The sequence below is a fragment of the Cupressus sempervirens genome, chromosome 1 (genome assembly GCF_028749045.1).
Source record: "Cupressus sempervirens isolate cs-2001-9-10 chromosome 1, ASM2874904v1, whole genome shotgun sequence".
Lineage (NCBI taxonomy): Eukaryota > Viridiplantae > Streptophyta > Pinopsida > Cupressales > Cupressaceae > Cupressus > Cupressus sempervirens.
This window is the reverse complement of record NC_143118.1, coordinates 17,803,319-17,826,921: the sequence shown is the minus strand read 5'-3', so window position 1 is coordinate 17,826,921 and position 23,603 is coordinate 17,803,319. Positions and strand designations below refer to the sequence as shown.

At 31.7% G+C, this 23,603-nt stretch overlaps 1 protein-coding gene across 1 annotated transcript in view; it reads right to left on the bottom strand.

Moving 5' to 3' along the window:
- LOC149575940 (putative 12-oxophytodienoate reductase 11) overlaps positions 1-22,683 on the bottom strand; it is a 28,493-nt gene extending 5,810 nt beyond the window's left edge. The window contains exons 1-3 of the mRNA XM_089793638.1: positions 22,617-22,683; positions 7,211-7,390; positions 6,724-7,047 (exon numbers count right to left, since the gene is read on the bottom strand). Coding sequence (XP_089649764.1) covers positions 6,724-7,047; positions 7,211-7,390; positions 22,617-22,683 — 571 coding nt within the window. The remainder of the gene's footprint in view (positions 1-6,723; positions 7,048-7,210; positions 7,391-22,616) is intronic.
- Between the last annotated feature and the right edge of the window lie 920 nt (positions 22,684-23,603).

Below are 23,603 nucleotides of genomic sequence, written 5' to 3'. Positions count from 1 at the left end.
GGTTAGGGTTAAAATTAAAATCCAATTATGGTAGATTTAGATTTACAATTAGAGTTATGGGTAGGGGTAGAGTTACGCTTACAGTTAGGGTTAGAGTTAGATTTAGGGTTAGGGTTAGGTTTATATTTAGAGTTAGGGTTATATATAGAGAGAGTTATATCAATGTTAAGGTTAGGGTAAGGGGATTGAGTCAGGGTTAAGGTTAGAGTTAGGGTTAGGGTTAGGGTTTCAGTCAGGATTAAAGTTAGGGTTAGGGTTAGAGTCTAATTATGGTAGAGTTAGATTTACAGAAAGAGTTAGATTTAGGGTTAGAGTTAGGGGTAGGGTTAGGGTTAGGGTTAGGGTTAGGGTTAGGGTTAGAGATAGGGGTAGACAAAGGGTTAGGCTTAGGCTTAGGGTTAGGGTCAAGGTTAGGGTTAGGTTTAGGGTTAGAATATGAGTTAGGGTTAGAGTTAGAGTTATAGTTAGGGCTATAGTTTGAGTTAGGGGTAGACAGAGTATTAGAATCCTAGCTACGATTAGGGTTAGGTTTTGGGTTACGGTTATGGTTACGGTTAAGGTTAGAGTTAGGTTTAGGGTTACGATTATAGTTAGGGTTAAAGTCCAATTATGGTAGAGTTAGATTCAGGGTTACAGTTAGTGGTAGGGATAGGGTTACAATTATAGTTAGGGTTAGGGTTAGGGTTAGAGTTAGAGGAAGGGTTATATTTAGAAGTTTTCTTATGGTCACAGTTATAGTTAGGAGGGGAGTAAGGGTTGGGATTTTAGATTATATTTATTATTATATAAGGTGCCCTATATAATAATATGTATATTCCCATGCTCATGGATAAGGTTAGGGAAAGAAGTAGGACCATGGTTATTAGTGTTACATTTAGAATTTCATTTAGGAGGGCATTGTGTGCTATTTTTTCCCCCTATTCAACCCATCACTGATGTCTGATCTGAGAGACCTTAAATGGGATAGGTTCTTTGCAGAGGGTTAACATCGCTAAAGTTGGCGGCTAACATTTTGTGTTGGCTCGATTTCTTCATTGACCACGCTGGATCATTTTTTCTTGGTCGGGTTGATTCATGCTACGAGATTCGATAACTCTTATTTCTTCGCGAGCTATCTTCCCATCTTCCCAAAAGTGCAAGATGTTGCCATGCATTCCCATTCTAACATTTCTTTATACGCTAGTGTCTTCGAAACACTCTAAAGCCTAGAATTGCACAAGATGCTGCCATTCATCTCCATTCTGATGCATCGTCATGCTACATTGTTTCTTCAATTCTCTGAAGCCCAAAATTGCATCATGCTACCACGCATTGCCTTTCCAACATTTCCTCACTCCACAATGCTTTCATGAGTCTTTGAGACCCAAAATTGTGCCACATGGAGGGGGTTCACACCTTTTGTGCTATCTGCTTCGTTTGTTGGGAGGAATCTCTTCACTACATCTTAGTCATCCATTGGAAATAAAGCCAATCTTGATCAACAAATGTGACTTAATCCTTCATTGGGAGGAGTTTCATCGTTGCATCTCAGTCATCCTTTTTGAGGGGAGAATCTACATCGACGGTTGCGACTTAATCCTTCATTGGTGAGGATTCACGATGCATCTATGCCGTCTATTTCGAGAGGAAGACCTTCATCGATGACCATCATTCATTTTTGGGGAAACCAAATTCCCCCTTGGGATCAACCTTGCATTTTTTGTGGGATGTTAAGACATCATGTTATCTCTTTTCATAGTTTTTTGCCAGCGACATGAATGTCTTTCCTCTTCTTTCCATGAGTCTCCATTCTAGCTCCTCCTTACGCTGCATTGTTTCTACAATGCTCTAAAGCCCAAAATTGCGTCATGCTACTACATGTCACCTTTCTGACATTTCCTCACTCTGTAGTGCTTTCGCGAGGCTCCAAGACCCAAAATTGTGCCATGTAGCAGGGGTCCCCACCTTTTGTGCTATGGTTACAATTTAGATTTTAGGGTTATGGTTAGAATCAAGGTCAATTCTAGAGTTTATAGAATATTTAGAGTTAAGATTAGGGATTAAATATACATGAGGGTTAGCATTGGGTTGTATGATAATTATAGTTAGGATTATAGTTAGATATATCATTTAGATTAGGTTTTAGTCAGGGTTTAATTAGACTTAAGATTAGGGTGAGGATCGAGGTGAAGTCTATATTAGGGTTCATATCATGGAAGGATTGAAACTAATGTTAGGGTTAACATTGAAATTATGATTAGGGGTAAGGTGAAGATTTATATTTGGTCATGATTGTGGTTTGTGCTAGGATTAGGGTCTAAGCTATGATTAATTTTATGATTGTACCTTTAGGGTTAGGGTTTTGTTTAAGTTTATGATTATGGTTACAACTATGGTTTATGGTTCAAGTTTAAAGTTGGGAATGTGATTAGGATCAGGGATTAGTAAATTTTTTAAGAGTTCGGTTATAGGTTTACACCATGGTTAGGACCTTGGGACTAGATTTAGAGTTTAATATCATGGTTATCCCTATAGTTAGGTTTAGGATTTTGATCAATATTTTGGAGTTTGTTTTTACATTATGGTTAAGGGTTAGATTTTAGGGTTAGGACTATAACCAATATTAGTGTGTAGGTTTTTGGTTTAGATTATGGTTTGGGCTGAGATTTTCATTATGATTAGAGTTTAGAATATCAATAGGGATATGTTTTAGTGCTATAATTATAGTTTAATGTTGGATTATAGTTAGATTGTACATCATTGTTGGGGCTAGGGCTAAGGTAGGGGTTGTTGTTAGGGTTAACTAAGGATGACAATTAGGATGGTTTATCTTTTCAAGTAGAAAAAAAACTCATATTGATTCAAAAACAAAGAAATTATACTTCGAAAATATTTTTCTATGTCATAATAGATTCATTTATTTTAATTATTGTATTAGTTAATTAGTTGTTTGATGTTTCAAAGTAAACATGGCTTATTTTATTTAAATTTAAATAATATTATTGTTTTGAATTGAATTTAGCTTAATTGTTAATGATCATATTTATATTTCTAATATTAAGTCCAATTTGATCAAAGACCAAATATATTTTTGGTATTTTTGTAAATGAACTTGCTTAACACTTCCCTATTTCAAAGTTAATAAAATATCATTTCTATTGTCTTAGATTTGAGAGTAAGTATATTAAATAAGTAATAATAAATGAACATTATGATTAATATATTTCTAAAATAAAAATACATTACTTAAAAACTTGTTTACTTTAAACGAATAAAGTACTCATTTACTTGTAAATTTTAAAAATAGAAATTAATAGATACATATATATTAAATATTTATTCTTTTTCCTATTTGCATACAAATTAATTAAAATCTAAACTTTAAACTACATAAATATTTTTAAAATATATATCCATCAGTAAATAGTTTAGAATAAAGTAAAATCTAAAAATTAGACACATATAGAATCTTTTTAATTTCTATATACATGTTTTTCTAATTTATTTCTACAAACATGCAACTGATATTTCTATTATCCATTTTTTTCCATTCTAAAAAAATCTAGATGTAAATAGAATTTTTTTAGATGCATGCAATCTTTCTAATTTTTTCTACATACATATATTAACATTTCTATTTTATATTTTGTTTTTACATTATGGTTATTTCAATCAAAATATGTAGATGTAAATAGAATTCTTTTCAAAAAATCTAGATGTATATAGAATTCTTTTAATTTTTTACATACATAAAATCTTTCTAATTTTTTTCTACATACATAAAAGAATAATTTCTATTTTCTATTTTTTATTTTCTATTTTAAAAAAAAAGCTATCATAAAGATTGATAAAAAAATTGATTGCATATGCATTCTTTATTTTGTGCACTAAATGCATTAATTTTTTTCATTTATTTAATGGTTTTGAATGAACTTTGTCTCATCTTGGCATTGCATCTTCCAAAGATGAGTAAGCAATATCAAGATATAAAATATCAAAGTTGAAAATATTAAAATGAATGACTAAAATATCAAATGCTCAGGATGCAAGGCAGAAATAAATTGTGTTGAAGTGTATTTTATTGATTAAATGATGACTTTTATATTGAATTACTAAATTACCAAATCTACCCACCCCATTGTAAAACTTAATTGCTCTGTCTCAAACGTGATTAAATTAAAAATAGAAAATCTACACAACATAGATCTGTTCTGCATAATGCAGATTTTAAAACTATGTAAAAGATTTGTTGTTCTGCATAATACAGATTTTAAAACTATGTAACAACAATTTATTCTTGACTTCCAACTATTTGTATCTTCTCTAATATAAATTATTTTGTTCATATCATACATTATATAATGAAAGTAAATCCATAGCAATTAATATTAATGTAAGTGGGAAATAATTTTTTTTCACATTGATAGAAGAGTATGATGGAATCCAAAATGGGTTTGCCGTGGACTTGCATTCTTGCATCAATAGTTTAAACTGATTCCGTACTCATGAATCACACCGACTAAAATACACTGAAAAACAATCCATTGCAGGGAGGCGATAAAGATTAGTAAAGAACTTATAGAAGACACATGGGTATACTACGAAGAGTTTTTAGAAGTGAGCATCTTATTAGCTCCAAGCTGGAACCTCACAGAATAATCTATCACACAACAATCGAATATTCATTTAGGTTTTTTTTATAAAAATATTACAAATACTATATTTTCAAAACAGAGAGATTGATGCTATCAACACTCAAATGAACAAGACTCATTCTTATTAACAACATTTACAGAGAAATAAAATAAATAAAATCTGAGAAGACTGAGCAACTCTGGAATTTTGTCCAAATACAATGACCCAAATCAAAGTCAAATAGAAATTGAAATCAAAAGGCTCCAAAAATTCAATGTTTCAATTTGTCATGGATCTTCTGAATTTTGCAAAGATTTTAGTGTGCTCATAGACTGGAAGGAACCTATAAATTGGAGCCGCAACAAAGCCAATTCCAAATGCATATCCAGATCTAGAGTTAATCATTTATCTTTAATCCATTCCCATTCAGTCCCAGCAACGCGCTAATATCGTTAGGAAGCTCCATGCATGAATCAGAAGAAAATGGATAGATCTGGTTAGGAAAGTACATATTGGACCAAAATATTTCAGAAATAAAAAAGAAGACACCCCTAAAACACTCCCATCAAGCACCATTAACAATGAAAAGTATTATAAAATATATATATCAAATAGATTTTGAATCCAAATCTAAATCTAAATCAAACATGCAAGACTAAACTATTAAATGCAAGCCTAAATAGTTATGAACAAAATTCTAAATCTAAATGAAATTAATTAAAATTGAAATCTAAATCAAAGTAGAATATTATAACTAATTTTGAATTTCAATTTACATCTACATCTAAATCTAAATGAAAATATAAATAAAAAATAGAAATCTCACCTCCAAAAATGTTACTCCAAAACTTCAATTTACTCCTATTCAAAAACTCCAATCTAATCCTCCAATAACCTCCACCTCTTCCTTCCTGCAAAAACATAAAATGAAAATGAAATGAGGAGCCTTGGTTTTATAACTTCTGAGAGGCTCCTCATATCCCCCAACAGACGTCTCTTCACATTCCACGAATTTGTTTCAAATTCTCCCACTCCCCGCAAAAAAAAAGCATGAATGTGCATGCAAAATTATATTTAACAAAAAAAAAAATCATATTGAAATTATTTCGCCCCTATTTTTTCGGGCCCTATTTTTTCGGGTCCTACTTTTTCGGGCCCTACTTTTTTGGGCCTATTATTTCGGCCTCCATTTGGCTTCCTATTATTTCGGCCAGCTATTATTTCAGGAATTCTTTTTTAATATTTAATTTGGAAGTTTGTAACTGCTCCCAAATCTTTTTTATAATTAAATAAATAATAATAAATGAACATTATGATTAATATATTTCTAAAATAAAAATATATTACTTAAAAACTTGTTTACTTTAAATGAATAAAGTACTCATTTACTTGTAAATTTTAAAAATAGAAATTAATCTACATATATATAAAATATTTATTCTTTTTCCTATTTGCATACAAATTAATTAAAATCTAAACTTTAAACTACATAAATATTTTTAAAATATATATCCATCAATAATTAGTTTAGAATAAAGTAAAATCTAAAAATTAGACACATATAGAATCTTTTTAATTTCTAGATACATGTTTTTCTAATTTATTTCTACAAACATGCAACTGATATTTCTATTATCCATTTTTTTCCATTCTAAAAAAATCTAGATGTAAATATAATTTGTTTAGATGCATGCAATCTTTCTAATTTTTTCTACATACATATATTAACATTTCTATTTTATGTTTTGTTTTTACATTATGGTTATTTCAATCAAAATATCTAGATGTAAATAGAATTCTTTTCAAAAAATCTAGATGTATATAGAATTCTTTTAATTTTTTACATACATAAAATCTTTCTAATTTTTTTCTACATACATAAAAGAATAATTTCTATTTTCTATTTTTTTAAAAAAGCTATCATAAAGATTGATAAAAAAATTGATTGCATATGCATTCTTTATTTTGTGCACTAAATGCACAAAATAAACTGTATAGATTAAAACTTCCCGTGCTGGGCACGAGAATATACAATAGAAATATCAGTTACCAAGAACAGTCGGCCATAAGCAATCAAATCTGCCTTGCCACTGGAAATAGCTTCGTTACCATCATCCCAATCATAACCCCCTGTAGCCAAAAATGTTCCCTTGAATGCTGTTCTTATGGGAATCAAGCTCTTTTCACTCGCTATCGTCGTCTGCGAATTATCAATCCTAGGCTCAAAGAAATGAGCGTAGAATATCTTATATTTATTCAGAGCCTCCGCCATGTGAAGTCCCAGTGCCTTTGGATTTGAGTCATACGCTTCTGCATGATCCGAAAATGGAGAAAGCCAAATTCCCACATGCTCTGCTCCGATTTCCTCCACCACTGCTTCCACAACTTCAAGTGCAAATCTGCAACGATTCTCCAATATTCTGCCATAGCCATCTGTTCAATCATTCACGCTGTCCTTCATGAACTAGTCCACAAGGTACCCATGCGCCCCATGGATCTCAACACCGTCAAACCCTGTTCGTAAAAGGACTGATTATGTCAACAAAAGGAACATTCTCTTCTTCAAACCAAGATAGATAAGAATAAAAAAACATACCTGCATCTATTGCATTCATGGCAACATTTCGAAAATCAACAACTATATTGGGAATTTCCTCTGTTTTTAGAGGCCGGGGAGGAGAGAAATCTGCCACATCCTTTTGGTTCAGAAGAGGGATCTTTCCAGAGATTGGTTTGCTTGTGGAGGAAACTGGAGATTGGCCATTAGGCTGATAATCTGCATTCCAATGCACCCATTAAATACACAATACACTGTTTGTTGTGGAGGAGAGTCAACCAAATTGAAATTAATTAAAATTGAAATCTAAATCAAAGTAGAATATTATAACTAATTTTGAATTTCAATTTACATCTACATCTAAATCTAAATGAAAATGTAAATAAAAAATAGAAATCTCACCTGCAAAAATGTTACTCCAAAACTTCAATTTAATCCTATTCAAAAACTCCAATCTAATCCTCCAATAACCTCCACCTCTTCCTTCTTGCAAAAACATAAAATGAAAATGAAATGAAGAGCCTTGGTTTTATAACTTCTGAGAGGCTCCTCATATCCCCCAACAGACGTCTCTTCACATTCCACGAATTTGTTTCAAATTCCCCCACTCCCCGCAAAAAATAAGCATGAATGTGCATGCAAAATTATATTTAACAAAAAAAAAAATCATATTGAAATTATTTCGCCCCTATTTTTTCGGGCCCTATTTTTTCGGGTCCTACTTTTTTGGGCCCTACTTTTTCAAGCCTACTATTTCAGCCTCCATTTGGCTTCCTATTATTTCGGCCAACTATTATTTCGGGAATTCTTTTTTAATATTTAATTTGGAAGTTTGTAACTGCTCCCAAATCTTTTTTATTGACAAAGAATCTTGGCATATTCCCGTGCTGGGCATTTGTGCTGCCATTGTATAGAACGCCTCTCGGCGTAATAAAAATAATATTAAAATATTCTGAAATAAATTATAATATACATTACAAGATACTTTACATTTTCTAATACATTTATTAGGGCAAATATTAGCCACTACATGGCACTTGTTTAAATAGAAATTTGTAAATATGTTTAGTAATTTTTGAAGTGTATACAATATATAATAAATTTTGGAGAGTCTAAATATTTTTAAAGTTTTGAATATAAGAAAATTACAATCTTCTTAGACTTTAATTGAAAATCGGGATGGAATTATAAAAGATTTTTATTATAATTTTTTTTTAAAGATTAAAAGTTGAAAAAATGTGTTTAGTAAACTTATTGTGAAATGTTTGCAATAAATTTAAAAATATTGTAATAAATATTTTTAAAAATTGTAAATATTAAAAATTATGGTTTCATTATACTTGCTATTAAAAGTTGGGTAGGAATTTTTAGTAGATTTTTATTATAATAGTCTTTAAAAGATTAAAATATGAGAAAATGTGTCAAATGAATTCTTTGTGAATTATTTTGTAGATATAGAGAATATTGATCTTCTTAGACTTATTTATTAAAAATTAAATTATATCTTATAATATATCTTTATCATTAAACTTTATAATTTCTTTGTAAAGCATTTACAATAAATTAAAAAGGCATAAAATATTTTTTCAACTTTATTAATAAAAATATATATTTAATACATTAAGAAATGTCAATTTGAAAAAGAAAAAAATTATTTATTTAACAATTATGGTTGTTATTATACTTGCCGGTAGACTAGTACTATTGCATTCAATTTGCACAATAAGTGAATTAGTTTAGAATCAACCAACCAATGAAAATGAACTATTTTTCTTTTTATCAAATATTTCTAAAGTTTTTATATAAATTTATTATTCTCATATATTATCTATACTATTTATCTAAATGATAATTGGTTCTTTTTATTTGGTGTTATAAGACCCCTTTTCTCGGAGGCTACCTCCATGTTCATTTATTTTCTGCTAGATTCTCACATACTTTTTGACATAAATTTTCTTTTACATAGATTTCAATATCACAATTTGTAAATTTTCTTTTACATAGATTTCAATATCACAATTTGTAAATTGAATAAGAAATAATTATATTATTAAAAAAATTAATAATTCAAGAAAAAAGAGTTTATTAAGTTAATCCTAAGGTAGGTGATTCTGATAGCATTTTGATATGCAATAATCTATAAATTATACAATTTTAAATATAGAGAAGGATTGGTTATAACCTTCTTCACTAACTTCATTTTTAAAAATTAAAATTAAATAATTTAGTAAACTATTTTAAATGTATATTTGTATAATTATATATATTCTAATAAAATATTTAAATTATTTTGTACCTAATTAGAATTTATTTTAGTTGAAGTTAAAATTAGTAAATTCTTGTCTTTATTTTAACCAATATTAGAATTTTTTTATACCCTTCATAAATGTAATGCGAATTTAGATTTTTTTTCAATTTTTAGTAAAAGTGTTAAATTTATTATTTAAATTATAATTTTTAATTAATATAAAAACTATAACAAAAAGTACATGCCACTCCATACTCATTCTATTTTCTAACTTTTGTATAATAAATTAAAAAAAAAAAAATTAAATCCTAATTTCTAATTAGTCTAATAACTATTAGGCAAGTACATGCCACTACGTGGCACTTGTTAAATACATATCGAGACATAAAAATTTTAAGTATATATTTAAGATTCTACTAAATTTTTGGGAAGATAAATATTTTAAAACTTTGTAGATAGAAAAAAAAAGACTTTTTAGAATTACTAGTAATAGTTGAGTTAAGTTGGTATTATTATATTATCAAACAAACTAATTTTACAAATACTTTGAATGGCTCTACTATAAGCAAACTTGCAGAATGTGAATCCACCTTAAAAAACTCAGGGAGGGAAATATTTTGCACATGCCAAATATGCGATGGAAAAAACCCTAGGTACATTAAACAAATTTGAAGCCTTGGCTGAATTTCAAGAGTGTGACGCGGAGGAAGGTTGCACAAAAAATGGCAATTGACATGGCCAAAATAGAACAAAGAAAATAGAGTCTTCATTGATTCTAGGAAACAAAGATTGCCAAGGAATCTACTTTGCAAAAATAAAATACACCCTAAAGAGAGATGTCAAGCTATGATGACACATCCAAGACATTAAGGAAATGGATCAATCACAACCAAAGGGAAGGTCAAATTAAAATCAAACCAAAGGAAACAAACCAGATTAGGAAGCAAATAGCGAAGGATGGGTGACTATCAAGATTAAAAAAACATGCAGAATGCTTTGGCAAAGGAAGCATAATTTCAACCTGACCTAGATCATCACAGCGCAAAGACGATAATACCACTAAGGCTCCACAAAGATTGAAGGGGTAGGCAATATACTATTGCATTCACTTTTCACAACACCTGCAATAATTTTCTTCTTTTCAACCAATCATGAATAATCATTTTATAATAAATTTAATATTTTTAATATTTTATATTTATTTACTAATTTTTAATATCATATTATTTATTTATCTCAAATTTTATTGGCTTAATTGATTTTGTCTTATATGAGCCCTTTTCTAGGAGGCTTCTCCATATTTCCTCTTTTTCAGCTAAATTTCCACTATCCATTTTTATAATAAAATTACATATTTATAATATATTGAATAAAACAATACAATAATATAAATAAATCTATTACAACAACAAATTTTACCACCCATATTTATGTATTTTTATTACATATTATTTTATATTTATAATATATCATGATTATATGTTTTAGAATATTTTATTGATTAAACTTTAATATATTAGTGCTATAGCTATTACAATTTCAAGTATATAAATAATAATATTATTTGATTTATATATAATAAAATTAATATTAAAATATTCTAAAATAAATTAAAATATACATTACAAGATACTTTATATTTTCTAATGCATCTATTAGGGCAAATACTAGCCATTACGTGGCACTTGTTTAAATAGAAATTTGAAAATATGTTTAGTAATTTTTGAAGTGTATACAATATATAATAAATATTGGAGAGTCTAAATATTTTTAAAGTTATTGAATATAAAAAATTACAATCTTTTAGACTTTAATTGAAAATCGGGATGGAATTATAAAAGATTTTTATTATAATTTTTTTTTAAAGATTAAAAGTTGAGAAAATGTATTTAGTAAATTTATTGTAAAATGTTTGCAATAAATTTAAAAATATTGTAATAAATATTTTTTTAAATTGTAAATATTAAAAAATATGGTTTCATTAGACTTGCTATCAAAAGTTGGGTAGGAATTTTTAGTAGATTTTTATTATAATAGTCTTTAAAAGATTAAAAAATGAGAAAATGTGTTAAATGAATTCTTTGTAGATTATTTTGTAGATATAAAGAATATTGACCTTCTTAGACTTGTATATTAAAAATTAAGTTAAATCTTATAATATATCTTTATTATTAAATTTTTAAAAGATAAAAAATTTAAATTAATTGCAGAATAATTTCTTTCTAAAGCGTTTACAATAAATTAAAAAGCATAAAATATTTTTTTAACTTTATTAATAAAAATATATATTTAATACATTAAGAAATGTCAATTTGAAAAAAAAAAAAATTTAACAATTATGGTTGTTATTAAATACATATCGAGACATAATTTTTTTAAGTATATATTTAAGATTCTACTAAATTTTTGGGAAGATAAATTTTTTAAAAGTTTGTACATAGAAAAAAAATATGACTTTTTAGAATTATTAGTAATAGTTGAGTTAAGTTGGTATTATTATATTATTAAACAAACTAATTTTACGATACTTTGAATGACTCTACTATAAGCAAACTTGCAAAATGTGAATCCACCTTAAAAACCTTAGGGAGGGAAATATTTTGTGCACACCAAATATGTGATGGAAAAAACCCTAGGTACATTAAACAAATTTAAAGCCTTGGTTGAATTTCAAGAGTGTCACACAAAGGAAGGTTGCACGAAAAACGACAATTGACATGGCCAAAATAGAACAAAGAAAACAAAGTCTTCATTAATTCTAGGAAACAAAGATTGCTAAGGAATCTACTTTGCAAAAACAAAATACACCCTAAAGGGAGATGTCAAGCTATGATGACCCCAAAACATTAAGGAAATGGACCAAGCACAACCAAAGGGAAGGTCATATTCAAATCAAACCAAAGGAAACAACCCAAATTAGGAAGCAAATTGCAAAGGATGGGTGTCTATCAGGATTAAAAAAGAATGCAGAATGCTTTAGCAAAGGAAGCATAATTTCAACCTGGTAGATCATCCCCTACATAGAGACAATAATACCACTAAGGCTCCACAAAGATTGAAGGGGAAGCAGACAAAAACTTCTTTCTTGAAACATTCCAAATGCACTATTAACACGACCTCAAAGAGAACCATAGCATCAAGGAAGAAAAAGAACTCAGCTCGACCCACTTCTTCTTCACAAATCGCCCCAAATCTCCATCCACTAAACATATCCAAAGTCAATAGGATTCCCATAGGTCACAGTCCTTGAATCAATGCCCTTAATAAACCCAAAGTATCCATAAAAGAGAATGGCACCCTAGATAATCTAGAAGCCCTTCTTGGCAAAATTTTTGAGTCTATTTGAAAAACTAACACAATACCTAATACTAGTATGGCCCCAAATATCTCCTTATGGAACAAACAAGAATATCATAACACACTAATCGTCAACAACCCTAATAGTGAATTATGATGGATGGAATGTGAAAAATTGGGAGTCTTTGTCTTCTAGAATGGGCCTGAAACCAAAAGGGACAAACTGACTGATTTGTTATATAATTTCTACGAGGAACAAGTAAGTAAAACAACTCTCTCAAATAATTTAATTAATCTGCATTGCAAAAGCACAACAATCAAAGATAGTATCCTATCCGGTTCTTTAAGTTTCTTAAAGGTTACAGTGTAAAAAAATTTAGATGGATGCCAAACTGTAATGAAGAAACAATAAAAACAATAGTAATGCCAACTTGGGTTGAAGTTGAAGAATTCCAGTAGGGCTTATCAATTTTCACATCTTACAAAGAATAGGCTTTGCAATAGGGGAATTCTTAGGATTAGAAGCAAACTACAAATCCTCCAACGAAGTTAAACTGTTAATCAATCTAAAACCTAAATTAAATGAGAACAAACAAATAAAAATAATAACCAATAGATCAATCTACAATTTAAATTACTCTAAATATGAAGAATACATACAAGAAATCGATCTCTTGGATCAACAAAGAGAATCATAAAGAGGAAGCTTAATAAAGGTGGGCAAAACCTCAAATCTAAGAAGCATTTTTCCAAGACTCATAGTATGGAAGGAATACATGGCAACTTAACATATTAAAGAAAAGCCACAAACATTTAGGACCATTGAGATCCTTTTGGAAATAAACAACAAAAACAATTAAAGAATGGCTCAAGAAATTGAACTATGGGAACCCCATCAAGCGATTGAAGAAGGGGAAATCAAATAAAGAAGAATGTTAGAAACAAATACAAGACATAGAAAAAGAATTGTTAAAGATCAAAGAAGTGGAAATCAAAACACATAAGTTGAAGAAGTGCATACACTACAGAAGCAACAATTCATATAATGGAAAAATAAAGGAGAACACTAAAAAATACAAGTAATTGGTTCATGAGAAACTTCTATTGGAAACTAACTTAGAGGACCAACTAAATATTCAAGAAGAGACACATGAAGAACATCAAACCTTGAAAATAGCAGTAGGGAACATACCAACACCAAACAATATAGCAAAATAAATTGAAGAAGTTAAAGAAGGAAATGATGCAATAGAGACCCAAATGAGCCCAACAATGGACATCAATTTAACCTACAATATCATAAAGAATATGGAAGTAATAGAGAATAGTAATAAAATTGCAGAGTTAATTAATACCTTAGCAGAGCTTAGTAATGCAGAAGAAAATCAACTAAGCTAATTAGAAAAATAATTGAGGGTGGGAGAAAAAGATATTACAAAGGAATCTAGCAAATGTTTGCTAGAAGAAGGAACCTTTGAAATATATATAAATAAAAGGGAAATGGACACCCAAACTTCATGGAGAGGAAATTAGATGGCAGTAGCCAAAAAACACCTCCCAACCAAGACAATCCTAACAAGGAAGGAGTGTTGGAAATATAAAAGGAGCAACTAAGAGGGGAGGGGTAAATCAGTTACTACTAAAACAATTCCAAATCCCTTAGATGTCAATACAAACTTCCTTTAAACTCATTGCTCAGTTAGAACTAGATATTCAATGTAACTTGGTTAACAAAGAAATCTAATATATTAATGTGTATTAACCTTTAGTAACTTAGATGCATTAAGATAAAGTAGTAAGCAAATAACGTGATCACATGAGACACCAAGATTTAACATGGAACCCAATTTGGGAAAACCACCAATGAAACTAGTTACAACTTTTCACTCTTCTAAAGTGAGTCCTATTAGGAGCCAACCCTGTTAAAGGTTACAAAACACACTATTAGGTGTGACCCTATTAAAGGATTTAAATCACCTTGTTAGGAGTGGCCTTGTTAGAGGTCTCAAAACACTTCAATCTAGAAATGCCATCTGGTTAGAGGATTTACAAAATGATTGTTAAGTCAACTCTATTCAGAGATTTCTTCACTACTACAATTGTTAGAGAGTAACAATGATTGACCTAATTAATGAAGCAACTATATTGTAGATTTAGATCACTATTTTGGCTTATCCTTTGGATCCTCCTTGATCAGAATATTCTTTGCAACTCCTTGGATTCTTTTCTCTAAATCAGATATCCTTCTCTTTTTGTATCTTATCTTCTTCACCATTTTCTCATGTTTCAATCCACAATTTGACCTTTCATATATATGAAACACAATATCAAGTCGACTTAAATACCCTTTCAAATAAATAAATAACATCCACCAAATCAACTTGCATAAACCAACAAATGGATAAAACTAATCTATTGAAGGCCGGCTAAAATTGGGTCACTCAATTGTTGTTCACCATTTTTGCCCCCTTCCAAAATTTGAATATCAAGGGTGAAAATCATGTCCACATTCATTTGACTATTCATTAATGACTTGCAGGCCAATAGGGATACAACATAAAACTTTGACTTTTCTCTTAAATCCCTAAGCCTTATAACTTTCGTATTGAAGGAGGCTTTTCAAGGTGCAATGATGCAATTGTCCCTTTTTGCTCAGTCACAGGCAGTTAAGACTTAATGATTAGGGATGTTGTGAATGTGCGACATAGTCTTCTCAACCGTCAACAAAACTTCGTGGTTCAGGGGGTTAACATCTAGTTAATAGTTGTGATGGAGCAATTAGTTTTTAGTCACATGATTGTAGGCAGTTTCAACTCTAAGTGATTTCAAGTTGTGACCCTACAAAACTAACCACATCAATTCAAATTATATGTTTTCACACCACCAGAAGGTCAAGGCTAACCTAAGGTTAGAGTAGCGATGTAGCAAACACCCTATTCACAATGTCATAGAAGGTTAAGGATAAACTAGGGTAGGGTAGCGAAACTGTGAAATGCTTTGTGCACACAGTCATAGGGTCAACCTTTGGGTTAATGAGTTAAGTTGTGACTGGGTGATGGTAATCAATATTATGGTTTCACTTGTTCGTAGTGGTTAGTGGAGGAATCCAGTTGGTGGTTTCGATGAGGTGGTCATAGTTAAGTTATGGTTTTGCATAGTTGTACGGGTCTAGATTGCAGTCAACATTGAAGTCACGATAGTGCAAACAGAGGATAACAATAGTTAAGTTTTTAATGCTCGTAGGATCTCAGACATTTGATGCTAACCTTAGTTTTTAGCTACGAAAGGGTGACAAAGGCAAGATGAGTAATTTCAAATTGTCACATGGTTAGAAGACTATTAGGCCTAAACCGTGGTGATGGTGTGAAGGGCCAATTTCATATGGATCACATGGTCATTGTGGTTAAGAGGATAGATGAAAGCAAGTTGCAAAGCCACAAATGCAGAGTAGTCCATAGGTTAATAAGAAAATAGAAGACTAGCCGAGGTGGCAGAATGCTTCATTGATATTGGGCCATGTGGCAAGGTTGATGGTTGACTCCATTTGATTGATGACATCGATGACTTGGCATGTTGAGAACAAAGAGAAGCAGCTTGTTAATGGAAAATCAATCCTTTCGATTGACTAAAACTACCTTTTGATGTTCTTCATTCTTGATAAATGCAATTCCATTCCTTCTAGTGTCTGGTTATCCATCTACCCAGTAGGGCAGTAATGGTCATCGTTTCTTGTCTTTTCATGCTCTATTTTGCATACAAGACTAGAATTTTTGCATTTGATTGTGTGTCTGATCTGATCTTTCTTGTATATGCAATTATTGTTCTTCGCAAATTTAATGGTAGTAGTTGAACTTTGGCTTAAGGTAGAAGTCTTCTTAGTTATGCTTGAACTATAAAAGCAAGTGTTTTAATCTTTCCAAGGGTCAGTCTTTTCTCTGATTCTATAGCAATTTTCTTCTATGCTATGCTACTATAATTTCCCTTTTGCTTGTGAATAAATATAACTCTCAGTTGTATATCCTTCTCTCATTAATATATCATGCAATATCTTCTTGCCTTGTATTGATGTATTTCTTTCATTCTTTAGTTATATGATTTGTCTATTTATCTTAAAATGATATAGAATGAAGTTCTTTCCTTAAATCATTTTATTGATTTCTGATTTGTGCATGATTGTTGAGTTAAAGATAAGATAGAATCTGTGTATCTGAGGATTATATTGATGAACTATGCTTCCCTAAGTAGGGATAAGATCGAACAATAATATTTGGTGTATCACCCCCTTTAGATTAGAATAGGTAGTTCTTTTATGCATTCCTTCTCCCTTTTCCTTTCAAGAAATAGATAGGTGCACCCTGATATTAAGGAATCCAACCTTCTCTGGAGACTCAATCTCAAATTGCAAAGTGTCACACTTTTGAGATTGTTTCCATGTTACATAAGGTTTCCTTTAGGTAAAAACTTTAGGCAAAGGTGCAAAATTTCACATCAATAGTTACCACTAAGTTCCTTGGAAACCAACCTGACTCGGTTTACATAGGAATCCTTGAACTTCTCTTCTTTTGAACTTTTTCTCGAAAAATATTGGAGTCTTTTGAACTCGGTTCCAACTAACAATGCTCAGTTAGGGTATAACATTTGTGTAACGTCAATGACAATATACAATTAAATAATTGTTATTAGCAATCTTTCTCTTTGGAATTGATGGCAACACAATATGTCATTAAGAAAAGAAAACTTAGAGCAATCAAATAATTTATGATATTTTATAATATCCTTAGTTTCAATCTGATTCTCTATCCATCCATGAGAACTCCCTCTGAGATTCTCCCTTTTCCATCTTATCTTCAGTACCAACCAAATTAAGTTCTCCCTCTTGCAGATTGTTGCCTTTGTTTCTTCTCTGATTACACCAATCTTTTATAACATGAGCCTCTCCCTCTTTGACATCAAATGCAAAAGACTTGATACAGTGCTTTTACAATGTACTTGATGTATTTATTCATATGCAATGAGCTCTAACTTCTTTGCATTGACTTGATAGATCTTCAAAGTAGTTTGGTTAATGCATCACTAATCTATACTCTAATGAGCATCAAATAGGGGAATGACCCCTAGCTTTCCTCTTAGATACAAAAATACATCCTTAAGTAATGATTTAGTAAATATGTCAGCAACAGGTGCTCCTTTGCATTAACATATTCCAATTTAACCTCTTTATCTTGAACTAATTCTCTCATAAAATGATACTTGATTGCACTATGTTTTATCTTGGTGTGCATCACTAGATTTTTAGATATACTGATTGCACTTGTGTGATCACAATAGATAACCACTAGATCCTTGATTTCTTCCTTCATTCCTGATGATAGTTGCTTGAGCCACATTATGTTGGAGCAACTAACTACTGCAACAATATATTATGCTTTTGTTGTAGACTAAGAGATGACATTTTGATTCTTACTTGTCCAAGATACTAAGCTCTTTCCAAGAAAGAATGCTCCTTCACTAGTTCTCTTCCTATCATCAATGTTTCCAACCTAATCATCATCAGTAAAGGATCTTAACTAGAAGTTCCCTCTTTTCTTGTACCATAGACCATAGTCTTAAGTGCCCTTTAGATATCTCATAATTATTTTCTCAGGTACATGATGCCTTCTGACATATCTAGCAAGTATAGGTATATTACTTCTAGATTTTGGATTGGATTCACTTGGTTTACCATGCTCAAAGTTTCTATGAATTTCCAAATTCTTCTCTAAATCTATTATGTGAGACTCAATTCCTAGAGACTATGACTTGCATTCCTCTATCTGATACTTGGTTTGAATTGTCTCCAACTCGGGTTGCATTGGCTACAACTCGGTTGACACTAGAGCCAACACAGTTGACACACCAAACTTGAGTGATTTGGGTGGGGTAATCTGTTGAAGGGTGGATAAGGTATCGGGTCCAAAGTAAACAAATTTTATGTAATCCTCAGGTTACGTACTTCTTTGTTCTTCACTCTTTTCTACAAACTCATCAATTTTTACATGTGCACTTTGTATAACCTTGTGAGTAGCAAGATTCAAACATTTATATGCTTTTCTTTTGTTGGAGTATCCTAGGAAAATGCCTTCATCACTTTTCACATCAAAATTTCCTTTCCTTGACTCTTTAAGGATATAACATTTGCTTCCAAATACTTTGAAATAACAGACATTAGGTTTATAGCCATACGATAATTCATAAGGTGTTTCATCTGTACCTTTCTTTAGTTGAACTCAATTCAAGGTATGAATTGTTGTGTTGATTGCTTCCTTCCAGTATTTGGTTGCAACATTTTTCTCTATCTCAGTGTTCTTGCACAATCTAGGATGGATCTATTTCTTCTTTTTTCTATGTCATTCTACTAAGGTGTTCTAGGTGCAGATACTTGTCTTTTAATTCCCCTTTTCATTGCAAAACTCATTGAATTCATTAGAGATGAATTCTCCTCCTCTTTTTGATCTTAAGCATTTTAACTTCTTACTTGTTTCTATGTCAACTCTAGCCAGATACCACTTGAATTTTTGAAAAGCTTCAGATTTATCCTTCAAGTAAATTTTTCTCATCACCCTAGAATAATCATCAATGAACAAAATGAAGAATTTGTCTCCAGTGTAGCTCTCTATATGAACTAGTTCCAGGACTTCTTCAGTATTGAAATTTTTACTTTTGAAGCTAGTTTTACTCATCTTTCCAATTTAACATTGTTTGCATATGGCCATTTCAGGTTTCTTCATATTTGGAATATCTCTTACTCTTATGTTCTTGCTTATTGTAACCATATTATCAAAATTTATATGACATATCCTTTTAAGCCATAACCAACTTTCCTCTACATGTGCCAAGAAACATGAACTCTCAGTGAGATCAAGATAGAATAGATTACCTTTTGTCTAATTGCCAGTTCCAACTAGGTTTCCTTCACCATTTAGAAGCTTGGCCTTCCCATTCATGAATTCTACATTGAGTCCAATGTTGTTTGTTTGTGCCACACTTAGAAGATTATGTCTTAGTCCTTCAACCCAGTAGGCATTATCACATATGATTCCATCAATCAATGTAATGCAGCCTTTTTCCTTTACATAACATGGTTTATTATTTCCAAATTTAACACTTCAATCATCATAGTGCTCCAAGTGTTCAAACTTAGTTTTATCACTAGTCATGTGATGAGAACAACCACTATCTATTATCCATGTGTCATTCTTCCTAACATGAGAAATAAGTGCCATCTTTTCATTATCCTCATCATCTAATTAATCTTTAATAGCAATATATACCATTTCATCTTCATTATTACTATCAGAATCTTTAGCAATATAGAAAGATTTCTTACCTTTTTCTTTGTAGTCTTTGTAGCTCTTGAAATCTTTCTTTCCTTTGAACTTGTTGAATTTTTTGTCATCTTTACTTTCCTTGTTTGGAAACCTTGTAGCAATGTGACCAACTTCTTCACAAGAAAGAAAAATCAATGGAATTTTGCCTTTATATTTACCTTTTCCTTTTGATAACCTCCTTGCAAGTAGGGCTTCAATGGCTTCAAGATCATCATTAGATTCTTCTTCTTCTTCACTATTAGACTATTTTCTTTTTGAGTTTCCTCCCTTTCTACCAAGGGTAAGTTTTTCTTTGGATGTTGATTCATGTTGTGAGATCCAGAAAGATAGTTATCCAAGTTATCCAACTCAAAAGATGTTAACCTTCCCACTAGTTCATCCAAAGTTATATCACTTTTGGGATCACATCTCATCTCTTCAATAGCTAAAACTCTAACTGCATAAATAGGAAGAAGAGTTCTTAATGCCTTGCTAACTACTATTTCATCTTCTATTTTTCCTCCTGAAGCTCTAATTGCACTCACGCTTGCTTTGATTCTCTCAGTACATTTTGCAATGTTTTCATCTTTTCTCATCTTCATCTGATCAAATTGGCTTCTTAAACTTTCTTCTTTGGCTCTCCTCACATTTTCATCTCCTCTATAGAACTTTTGCAACTTGTTCCACATTTCATGAGTAGTAAGACAATCTTTGACTTCATCAAATTCAACATAATTGAGAGAAGAAGCAATGTCAATCATCATTGTGTTGTGATTCTTGTTCTCTACCATCTGATCTACGATTAAAGGATTAGGAGGTGACACATACTAGTTCTCTAGAAATTTTAGGCATGTATCTCCAATGGTTCCCAAATGTAGCTTCATGAGTTCTTGCCATGCTTTGAAGTTTTCTCTGTTCAACTTGGGAATCTCTCATCTGTAAGACATCTTGATCTTTAGCTTAGGTCCTTCAAACATTTTTTGCAAGTACCAACAAATCCGATACCAATCATTGGAAATATAAGAGGAGTGATTGAGAGGGGAGGGGTGAATTAGTTACTACTAATTTCCTTAGATGCGAATACAAACTTCCTTTAAACTCATAGCTCAGCTAGAACTAGATATTCAATTAACTCAGTTAACAAAGAAATCTAATATATTAATTTGTATTAACCTTTAGTAACTTAGTTGCAAAAAGATAAAGTAGTAAGAAAATAATATGAACACTTGAGACATCAAGATTTAAAGTGGAAACCCAATTTGGGAAAACCACCAATGCAACTAGTTACGACTTTTCACTCTTCTTAAGTGATCCTTGTTAGGAGCCAACCCTATTAAAGGTTACAAAATACACTGTTAGGTGTGACTAGGTGTTAAAGGATTTAAATCACTCTATTAGGAGTGGCCTTGTTAGAGGTCTTAAGACACTTCAACCTAGAAATTCCACCTAATTAGAGGATTTACAAAATGACTATTAAGTCAACTCAGTTAAGAGATTTCTTCACTGCTACAATTGTTAGAGAGTAACAATGATTGACATGATTGATGAAGTAACTAGATTGCATATTCAGATCACTATTCTAGCTTATCCTCTAGATCCTCCTTGATCAAAATTTTCTTTGCAACTCCTTGGATACTCTGTTCTAAATCAAATATCCTTCTCTTTTTGCCTCTTATCTTCTTTACCACTTTCTCATGTTTCAATCCACAACTTGACTTTTCATATATATGAAACACAATATCAAGTCGTCTTGGAAGCCCTTTCAAATAAACAAATAACATCCACTGAGTTGGCCTGCATAAACCAACAAATGGATAAAACTAATATACTAAAGGTTGGCTAAAACTGGGTCACTCGGTTATCACTAAGTTCCTTAGTAACCAACCTAACTCGATTTACACATGAATTATTAAACTTCTCTCCTTCTTAAATTTTGCTCGGTGAATATTAGAGTCTTTTGAACTTGGTTCCAACTAGAAATTCTTAGTTAGAGTATAGCAATTGTGTAACTTCAATGACAATATACAATTGGATAATTGTTATCAACAATAGGAATCTAGTAGATGTTTAGTAGAAGAAGGAACCTTTGAAATTGTGTGCTGGAAAAATGTGCAAATTGCTGGAAGCCTAAGGAATCAAGCTAGTTTAAAAGAAATTCACAAAAGCAACCAAAAAATCCAAAATTCCAACCACCTCTAATAATCAACAAGGGCATCTATGTTGCCATTGTTGGTGTATCTCTGATGGAGGGTATGTTTGGTCTGCTCTCACAAACACAACAATAAGTAAATCCCTTGTGTGGAAGTGCAAATGTGAATGTGAGTGCAAAATAAATGTGCAATATGATCCTAAACTATATGAAAAGAAGAATACTTTCAAGATATGACTATGGAAGAAGTCACACTCAAAGATATTCTATGATGCAATGAAATTATGAAAACTATGGTAGCAGTGCCAGCTCAGGGAGCACAGCAGGGACCACATGGTCGCAGGGTAGTTGCTAGGAGGGGTGTCGTAGCAGCACAGGTGCCACCACAGAGGGGACCTCACATACAAGCACATGCACGGGTACCACCACAGGCGCCTCCACAGAGATAGGTACCAGGAGAGGAGCCAGACATAGTCAGGGTTGAGCGGGATTGTCTACGGGCAGAGGTTGCCAGGCTACAGGCAGAGGTACAGTTGCAGAGAGTTAGAGCAGATAGCACACAGGAGGCACTAGCAGCCTTACAGGCATGAGTGGATGCAGGGGATTTTGCGGGTATGGTAGTGCGTGCTGATGCTGAGGAGCTAGCGAGGTTACAGGGAGAGGTAGCTACCTTGCATGCCGAGCAAGCGACATATCAGGCTCAGGTTGATGAGTATCGCAGGCAGTGAGACATAGCGAGGCAAATGGTTACGCTGGGGGCTAGCGTGACAGTGATGCAGGAGGCCATCTCAGCCAGGCGATCTGAGGCACAGGTAGTATGAGAGGCAGCCTATTACAGGTCACTATATCATGATGTCGTACCTGCCGACCAGCGGCAGCCTGATTTTGAGAGAGGGGCTAGTTCCTGGACCACGGGTGGCAGAGCTAGATCAGAGTAGTCAGTAGGGCAGAGCCGACCACCTCGAGGGGGTGATACAGGAGGAGCATGGCCCTCATAGCATGGCTCCTGGATTTTGTATAGAGATCCGAGATTTTGACAGATAGATGTAGATGATGCATTTGTATTATATGATTCTATATGTATTTGGACTGTACAAACATTGATTTTTTTGTGATATATATACATGACATGAGTTGATGATTCTATATGTGTATGAGTGTTTATGATGCATATGTATGGATTTTATGTGATGCTTATGAGACTGGCGTTTATGATGCAGGATGTGATGTATCTTTTCTATATACTATATGATGCTTAACATGTGTGATGCAGATTGGTTAGCGATTATGAGACTTATGCATTATGATATGTATGTGCCCCTAAATGTAATGCTTATACTAAAATGAACTAGACTATCTAATGAGCACTAAGAAATGTAATTTGACGAGTAA